The sequence below is a fragment of the Phocoena sinus genome, chromosome 7 (assembly GCF_008692025.1).
Source record: "Phocoena sinus isolate mPhoSin1 chromosome 7, mPhoSin1.pri, whole genome shotgun sequence".
In the NCBI taxonomy this organism is placed as follows: Eukaryota; Metazoa; Chordata; class Mammalia; order Artiodactyla; family Phocoenidae; genus Phocoena; species Phocoena sinus.
Window position 1 is genome coordinate 55,490,461 of NC_045769.1, and position 9,484 is coordinate 55,499,944.

Consider the following 9,484-nt stretch of genomic DNA (forward strand, 5'->3'; position numbering starts at 1 on the left):
CACTTTTATTTATTTATTTTTGGCTGCGTTGGGTCTTCGTTGCTGCACTCAGGCTTTCTCTACTTGCGTTGTTGGGGGGCTACTCTTCCTTGAGGTGTGCAGGCTTTGCATTGCAGTGGCTTCTCCTGTTGCAGAGCACAGGCTCTAGGCGTGTGGGCTTCAGTAGTTGTGGCACGTGGGCTCAGTAGTTGTGGCTCGCAGGCCCTAGAGTGCAGGCTCAGTAGTTGTAGCGCACGGGCTTAGTTGCTACGCAGCATGTGGGAGCTTCCCAGACCAGGGCTCGAACCTGCGTCCCCTGAATTGGCAGGTGGATTCTTAACCACTGCGCCACCAGGGAAGTCCCTAAACTTATGTTTTAAAAAATTATAGGGCTTCCCTAGTGGCGCAGTGGTTGAGAGTCCGCCTGCCGATGCAGGGGACACGAGTTCGTGCCCCCGTCTGGGAAGATCCCACATGCCGCGGAGCGGCTGGGCCCGTGAGCCATGGCCGCTGAGCCTGCGCGTCCGGAGCCTGTGCTCCGCAACGGGAGAGGCCACAACAGTGAGAGGCCCGCGTACCGCAAAAAAAAAAAAAAAAAAAAAAATTATAGATTTTTAACTTTTTAAATAGTTAAAAAGATAAAATATTAATCCTTCCACATACATATAGTATACAAGTATTTCGTATTTATGTAATTGCCTAATGACTTCATAGGCATATTCCTAGTAGTGACTGCTGTACTATTTGATTTCTGGAACTTTAACATAGTATTTTTGTAATAATTTTAAAATGGTGTATAGTAAATAATTTAGGTTGCTTGTGTATAAAAAAATTTCAGATGTCTTACAGAGTAGATGCAAAAGGTCTCACAGAACTAAATACGTTAAATGTTTTAAACATTTTCAAAGGAGAAAAGAAATAAACATGTCCCAGCTGCCTTAACTTTAAAATGACTGTAGTGAGTTTTTATAAAGACAAAGCTGGCGAGCACATATATATGTACATCACAAAATGGCAGCCCATTACTACTATCAGTCATCTTTAATTGTGTACACAAAACCCCACACTGAGCTCAGTGTGCTTTTAATTTGATACCACAATTAAACATTTAGGATTACATTAAATTATTAACACATTTTTCTCATTTTACCAGACCTAAGGCAACAGTTAAAGCACCATAAAGTTGCCACTTGTGTGCTCTTGTCATTCTTAGATCCTGAATTAAAAGCCAACTAAAAATAAAATTGATATCTAGAAAATTTCTATGTAAAATGAGACTAAATCCCAAAATATACTTCTAAAGTGACTGGCAGATTTTATGAAGGAATATCTATATTCTGAATTTTATATTTAAACCTTTTCCAATATAAACATTATTAATCCTCATGACAATTTATGAGGTAGACACTATTATCATCTCCACGTTATAGATGGGAGAAATGATGCCCAAACAGGTTAATTTCTTGTTCCCCTCCCTCTTTAATGTGCTACAACTCATCAAAGCAAACCTAGATAATTTTGGAAAGGTGTGTGGCACAGTTGCACCTAAAGCACCAGCAAGATACATTGATTTTCCATTTTATTTCATTCTCTTGTGCCAAACATCAAAACAAGGAACTGCATGAAGTCTCACATACTTCTGCCCATCGACAGAGCACTGAAAGCACCCATAAACCGTCTCCCTTTTAAAGCTCCCCATGCCACAGAGTATGCAAGGTCCTTTTGGAATGCTGTGATTAAGTAAATTAACTCGGATATGAGTCCCTTCTTTGAGTGAAATATCACTCATGCTGAGAGATTTGTCATAATAGTCAGAAAAAAGATCATCTAAGTAAAGCTGTGAACGAGAAATGGCATCCATCACTCTTCTATCTAAAAGGACAAAAAAAGAAATGTGTTACAAGTCAAATAAAAAATGTATAGCCAAACTGCAATTATAACTATGTGTGAATCTAAACCATCAGTCATGAAATTTGGCTTTTAAATTTAAATTCTTAAGACAGTATTACTGAAGAGATAACCTCAAGTGTTAACCTGAGAAGCAAAAAATCTTCAGCGGACATACTTCTTTCAAATAGTATATTTCTCAATCTGTAGAGCAGTGCAAATGTTGCCGTTTCTTCCATTTCAAATCCTCCTTTTGACACTGAAGTGACACAAAGGTCTATAAAAAAAAATTTAGAAGATGTTATAATTTGAACAACTCATATATATATATTTTTTGCGGTACGCGGGCCTCTCACCATTGTGGCCTCTCCCGTTGTGGGGTGCTCCGGACGCGCAGGCTCAGCAGCCATGGCTCACGGGTCCAGCCGCTCCGTGGCATGTGGGATCTTCCCGGACTGGGGCACGAACCCGTGTGCCCTGCATCGGCAGGCGGACTCTCAACCACTGCGCCACCAGGGAAGCCCAAACAACTCATGTTTTATTGGGAGTTTTAATTGTGGTTGAATTCTGGTATGTGCCATTCATTTTATTTTTTTAAGTTAAATTTTACATATTTTTAGAAAAGGTAACATTTACATGGTACGAAATTCAAAGAGTACAAAAAGAGGATACGGTGACAAATAAGTCTCTACATTGACCCCAGCCTCAGTTTTATACCCCAGGGTAACTACTGTTGTGTGTACTTCCAGAAATACTCCATATATTTTACATGCATAAAGAATATGTATATATGTATGTATGTATATATATAAAATTGTTTAGGCTCAAATAGATACACATTTCTTTAAAATATCATAGAGATTATTCCATGTCAGGATCTTCAGTGCTACATAATTCCTAACGGCTTCACAGTATTCTATTGTGTGGATGCACCATTATTCAACTAGCTGCTGATAATACACCTTAAGGTTATTTCCAATCTTTTGCTATTATGAGCTGACTATCCTTATACCCACATCATTTCATATATGTATATCTATAGGATAAATTCCTAAAAGTGTAAATAAGGCTAAAATATATGTAATTTAAAATTTTGATGGACATATCAGTTCTATCAGTTTACACTTCTAGTGATCAATATTATTGTAAAAACCTACACCCTTGGACTTCCCTCGTGGTCCAGTGGTAAAGAATCCGCCTTGCAACACAGGGGACACAGGTTTGATCCCTGATCAAGGAACTAAGATCCCACATGCTGCGGGGCAACTAAGCCCACGAGCCACAACTACTGAGCTCGCGCACCTCAACTAGAGAGGCTGCGTGCGGCAAACTCTAGTTGCCCATGCACTCTGGAACCCGAGCGCCACAACTACAGAGCCCACGTGCCCTGGAGCCTGCATGCCACAACTAGAGAAGAGAAAACCCGCAGGCCACAACTAGAGAAAAGCCCGCGTGCTGACACGAAGAGCCCGCGCGCCACAACGAAAGATCTCGCGTGCCCCAACGAAGATCCCGCATGCCTCAACGAAGATCCCACATGCTGCAACCAAGACCCGATGCAGCCAAAAGAATAAATAAATACATCTTTTTTTACAAAAAACCTACACCCTTTAGTGTCCCAGATAGAATTTAATTAGTATGATTTGTTTCTGGGCTCCCTATTCCCTCCTCCGACAGAACTGCAGAAACAAAAACAGGTCTAAAAATGTTCATAAATCACCATGGCTAAGGGGCTCCCTTGCCTATTCCTTTGGGCTACACCTAGACTTGAGCTGGCTGGTCTAATAATCTTAAAACCTGTGAAATGTAGAAATTTAAACTGAGCTGCACTGCAGTATTATATAAGGTGACAGTTTGGGGGAATTATTTGTAACTTTAAGGTTTTAGGGAAAGTCTGGAGTTGGGGGAGCTGGGTCTATGAAAGGAAAACCGGAAGAAAGGTTGTCTTTGGGTATCCTAGTTTGGATGCCTTGACACCTTCGACATCTTACTGTCTACCTACTCTATTTGCCTTCATCAAAAGCTACCTATTAGACGACAATTTTTTATTTTCCCATATAAGTCAAGGAAATACTGTCAGTGGATTGTGTTCTCACTCTTAGCTATAATTGTAAGTGGGTGGTGGGAAGACTACAGCCTTCCCCAAGAAACAGGGATGAGCTGATGAGTAAGTAAGGACTGGAGGGTCTTTCCCAGTTACTTCACCCAAACATAATATTGACAGTACTTGAGAGCAGCACTCTTCTATTATTAGACACTCAGAAAGAGACAGAGATTCTCATTAAATCCTTCTTTAAAAATACAATCATTTTGGTGTTTCATGCAAATCACTCACCAAAGGCACCATCCAAGTAAATGAAGAGTTCGAAAACACTGAAAGCTATGGTTGTGTGTGCTGGAAAAACAATAGCTTTGTCCCTTCCCCTGGTATTCTGTTCATCCATAAAATGAAACTATATTAAATAAATTAAATAACATGGTTAAGGAGCACAACACATAACGATATATTTTTGGAGAAACAAAACATTCCCTACAATCCTACCAAAAACAAACATCCCCACCCCTACAAGCAAAGAATGCTCCTACTTGAATTCAACTGTTTCTAGCAGAGGTCCAAATTAATGGTCCATTGGAGACTTGTGATCTATATTAGGAAATACCTCTCACTACTTTCTCATTTACTTTGTATCAGAGCCAATGATTAGTGCTACCACATGGGTAATGCTCTCTGGCATAGAAACGTTTTTCTTTCAACTGTAAACCAACTGCCTTTAAGTGCTACAGTTGTTTTTAGCCTATTCTGTCCACTGTTCCAAAGCAATTACCAACAATTAAGTAAATGTTTCACTCAGTTCATGCCCCCAAAATGATCCAATGTTAAACAATTTGGTGGGCACCTAAATGTAGCCACTGAACAGAACCTTCATTTGCAAAGATTTGAAATGATTATCATTGTACCCTATCTTTCTAATAATTCATTTTAATAAAACAAATCAAGTCATTATATGCGTCATTATTAGGTGAATGACAAGGACAAATAATACCATAATTGAGCTAAAAATTAAACACAAATAGCTTTCAACATTTTTTTTTTTTTTTTTGCGTTACGCGGGCCTCTCACTGTTGTGGCCTCTCCTGTTGCAGAGCACAGGCTCCAGACGCGCAGGCTCAGTGGCCATGGCTCACGGGCCCAGCCGCTCCGCGGCATGTGGGATCTTCCCAGACTGGGGCACGAACCCGTGTCCCCTGCATTGGCTGGCAGGTGGACTCTCAACCACTAGCGCCACCAGGGAAGCCCCTCTTTCAACCTTTTTTAAAGAACTTAACATTGAATGAAGCATGTTTGGCCATTAACAATATTATTTTAGAAAAATTAATTTAATATAAAAATATAAACTCAACTTTTTAAAATTCAAGTAAAAACTGTATCACTTAAAAATAAAATCAAAGAACGCAACATAACCACTCAATTTGTATTCTTAAAACAGCATAATAGTAATATGAGGGACTCCATTGTACACATTATTTCACAAGGATCAGTGATTTCTAACATTATTTTACATGTTTATAATTCAAATTTTCTTGGATTTTTTTTCATATTCTAAAACAAAACCATTGGTGTGCAAAATCCTATATACAATTGCAGGTCAACATTTGACAAAATACACAAGGCTCATTAGAAACTGAATACTTAAAAAATTCCCATTGCAGCTTTTCAGTAAGAGAAGTCTAATGGGTCTAATGGTTTACCCTCATGGATTCCCCACGAATTCCAGCGTGCACAGACAGTGAGCACTGTCGTGTGGTTCGGATGCTTTCCATGACCACACACAATACTGCCTTTCTGCTCCTCCTTGACTGACGTATCAAACTGTGGTCAAAATTAATTTTTCTGAAATCAAGAAGACAGACATTCACAAGAATCTGTAACATCTAACTATGTATAATCAAGTACATTTTTTGATTATCATGTGTTACTATTCACGATCCACCTTAATTAAATCAAGGCAGTCCTAATACAAATCAGAAGGTGTGCTCAAAAGAAATTTAATAATCTGCCTCTCCTTCCTATTTTGTTAAAACACGCATACTATAGGAGTCTGTTGGAGGAGACTCTCTTAGTGTATTTGCTGCAAGCAGATTCTTGAAGTCTTGTAATCTTATAATTTAGCAAATGCGGCAGAGCCAAAGTGATTTTGCAGAGCAATTAAATATTTTTTAAACCAAATGATTCCAGGTATCTACACTTATCCAAAGCTTGGACATATTACTAATTTGCAGTATTTCAAATAAATCAAACAAATTACTCTAATAAAATATAACCCGAATGTTTTAAGCACTCTTTGTAATGAAGTTTATATAATTAAAATATTTAATAAAAACATGGAGGTATTATACTGACCGTGTAGTAATTTCCTTGAGTAATGTTGATACTTCCACTTCATGTTTGGTTACTACACCAAATGAAGCTTTTACTGCAACTGAATCTGATCCAGTAACGTTAATCCCAACGTCATTCACAATATGGTTGCCTCGCCTTCCATAAAGTGAAACGTCTGATTCATCTTCATAATTCAGTAACTGATAAGATGAAACACCTTTAAGAAAAGGAAATCAATATTTTAAATGTCTTGAATTCATCTAATGTAAATATGTATAGTAGCACATTAATTTACCATTTAAGACTTGATTACCCAAATGTTGAGAATGGCAACATCTTAAACCAAGATTAAAAAAAGCAATTCAGGACTTCCCTGGTGGCGCAGTGGTTGAGAGTCCGCCTGCCAATGCAGGGGACGCGGGCTCGTGCCCCGATCCGGGAGGATCTCACATGCCGCGGAGCGGCTGGGCCCGTGAGCCATGGCTGCTGAGCCTGCGCGTCCGGAGCCTGTGCTCCGCAACGGGAGAGGCCTCAACAGTGAAAGGCCCGCGTACAGCAAAAAAGGGAAAAAAAAGAGCAATTCAATTAATCTGACAACAAGAGAAATAAATATCTAGAGTACTTTAAATGAACTCAAATTCTCTTTCAGCCAACAGCATACTTAAGCATCAAGATCCACTGGCTAGCTGAAAGAAAAACAAGAGTTTATAAGAAAAATTTGTTAAAATGTTAATATTAGCCTGTTAATACATTTCAGCTTACCGACTGTAGTAACTGAATCAAAAAATAAATACAAATTACTTTCATCACATTTAACCATGTGAGATAGGCAAGACTGAATAATACCCCCATTTTATAGATGAAGAAATATACTATTATGTCATATTCTAAGTTGATTTGGTTAAAACAATTTATAAAATAACTGAAATTAAATTATCCAATAAATAATCTTATAAAATACATTTGAAATTATTCAACCAATAAGAGATTTGACAGTATAAAAACGTTAGGCATTGTTAACAATATTACTGTCACAGTAATAAGAGTTGCTTTTATCAATGAAAATACATAAATATTATGAACATAGGTAGCACAGACAACCTATGTTTAGATTACCAATAATATAACTGAATGAGTAGTCACTCCCAAACAGACATTTAAACTTACCAGCTGAAATTTCTCTGTCTCCTAGAAGAATATCTTTCAGTGTAAAGGGTGTTGAAGTAAATTTATATCTAGGAAACAGAAAACATCTCTTCTTTTTTACCACCAGACTTAGAGGTTGGTATTTGTCAGCCTCACTGAGGCTTGGAACGGGAACTAATCTCCCTCCATCTCCAACTTGTTTGACAAAGCTCTTGGTAGCCGCAGCAAACATATTAATACAGTATTAAAACGTCATGAACTGCAACCCTCAGATAACAAATCCATGTTTTCAAAAAAAATCAGGCATAAAACTAAGTCTTGCTTGATTTTAAATATAATTATACACGTTAAAAATACAAAGCATGGTTTCACTGAGTAGCTTACCAGTGTACAATTTACAACACTACCTCCCCTGGTGTGCTCAGGTAATGAATTATAGATTAACAGTGTAAAATGATATACTAAAAGCAAGTCTAATTTGGAATTGCAGTCTATAACACTAAAATATACACAGAAAACTACTAATCTTTATATATTATCAATGTCCTTGATGACGGTCACAGCTGATAGTGGTTTGCCAGGTTCAAAGGAAGCATATAACCCTACAGGGAACAATACGTTAGCCACTAACATTAGCCCTGGATGCCATCCACAGTGGACCTAGTCCAAAGGGAATTCCTTCACAAGTCCATTGTGCCAATTTTGGCGACAGAAAAGCACTATTTCTGTGTTATGGTACACAGTTCATTCTTTGAACATTTCATTCATTTTCCTTGTATGTTTACAAAATCAAGTGATTAATATAAAAATAAATTCACAGAATATAAGGAAACAATTGTATGCAGAACTTTATAAAATACTAAATGAAAGTCATATTACATATGTGTAACTGCATAAACTCTGACTTAGGAGTTTCTGTTGAAGCTGGCACATAGTGTCTCTCTGAAATAGAGTACTGCTGCATTTATTTTCTTTTTGTTTCATCATTACTATCCAGTTACTCAACCTTTAAAGAGAGCTGTATAAAGTTTAGACTTGTTTTTAAGAAATTTTATGGCTAAATCTTAGAAACAAATCTGAGTGCTGAAATAGTGTACTGTCATGGCTATGTGGATGTCAACATAATTTTGAAATAGTGGCTATGTGGTACTTAAAATAAGATATTCATTAAAACAGCAATGCATAGTAATCGATATACAAACATCTATAGAGGGGGTAGAGGGAGGAAGAAAATACAGGCTTAATTCAAGTCTCAAATAATGTAAATCACTTTGATTAGACTCCGGACAGCTTTTTCATTTGCTTTCAAGTACCCAGGGTTCGAGAGAAACAAACAAAAAGTTCCTAATAAGGACCCTTCGTGTGAATAGCATCGTGCAAGGCAATCTTCCAGAAACGAGAAAGCACAAGGAGTTATTACTGCAACTGGCAAGCAAAACCCCTAGAAGCGATACGACATCTAATGTCGCTGTCTGATCCCCACCAAAGGTGGTGCATCCCAAGCAAACGCCATTACAACCAACACAGGTGTGCAGAAACAGCATTTAATTAGAATCGGGTCCACAGAAAAGCCTTCGTTTACACCTAACGTGCCTTGCTGGGATCCGCTAGCCCAGCACTCATCAGGCGATAAAAGCCTAGAAGACAATGGAGCCCACGTGGGGGTGAGAGGAGTGGGTGTCCGGACGTTCCCGCGAGCACCTAAAAGCAGGACTCCAGGACAGGAGCCCACCTCAGCCCTCAGGAGCGGGTATACCGCGAGTCTCAGGCTTCGGGCCCAGGCCTAGGGAGGCTCTCCGGCAATTTTGCATTTGGAATTTTAAAATCATTTTCTTAAAGTGACGCACCGCTCCTCTTCCCCGTCCCCCGCAACCCCCTCCAAAAAAAAAAAAAAAAAAAATGGCTGAGCTTCAGGCCTCACAGTCGCTGAAGCTTGCCCGCCCGACGACAAGCCTCTCTCTGGGCAGGGAGCGGCCTCCTTTTCAGGACACACAACTGCGGTCTCCACTAGCCGCAGGGCCGAAGGTGGCGCACGGGCCGGGGCTGCGAGGGGGCGGGGCCGCCGAGGAGCTCTACCCGAGCCAGGACAGC

At 39.2% G+C, this 9,484-nt stretch overlaps 1 protein-coding gene across 3 annotated transcripts; it reads right to left on the reverse strand.

Annotated features, from left to right (window-relative positions):
• Positions 1–1,255: 1,255 nt before the first annotated feature.
• PJVK (pejvakin) lies at positions 1,256–9,387 on the reverse strand. Of its 3 annotated transcripts, XM_032638444.1 has the most exons (7): positions 9,006–9,387; positions 7,415–7,482; positions 6,269–6,464; positions 5,617–5,758; positions 4,202–4,319; positions 2,045–2,143; positions 1,256–1,851 (listed from the first exon to the last, which is right to left on the reverse strand). In XM_032638444.1, the coding sequence occupies exons 1-7, from the start codon at positions 9,014–9,016 to the stop codon at positions 1,559–1,561; spliced, it is 927 nt and encodes a 308-aa protein (XP_032494335.1). In that variant the 5' UTR covers positions 9,017–9,387; the 3' UTR covers positions 1,256–1,558. The 3 variants fall into 3 exon arrangements, with proteins under 3 accessions (XP_032494335.1, XP_032494333.1, XP_032494334.1); XM_032638442.1 differs by lacking the exon at positions 9,006–9,387 and having other exon boundaries at positions 7,415–8,613; XM_032638443.1 differs by lacking the exons at positions 2,045–2,143; positions 9,006–9,387 and having other exon boundaries at positions 7,415–7,641.
• Between the last annotated feature and the right edge of the window lie 97 nt (positions 9,388–9,484).

Bases quoted from the DNA above. Each gene is read 5' to 3' on its own strand.
- PJVK (XM_032638442.1), bottom strand. From the start codon at position 7,625: ATGTTTGCTGCGGCTACCAAGAGCTTTGTCAAACAAGTTGGAGATGGA. The intron at 6,465-7,414 runs GTAAGTTTAAAT...CTTTTCTTAAAG, and splicing joins AGACAGAGAAATTTCAGCTG to GTGTTTCATCTTATCAGTTA. The intron at 5,759-6,268 runs GTCAGTATAATA...TCTTGATTTCAG, and splicing joins CTCAAGGAAATTACTACACG to AAAAATTAATTTTGACCACA.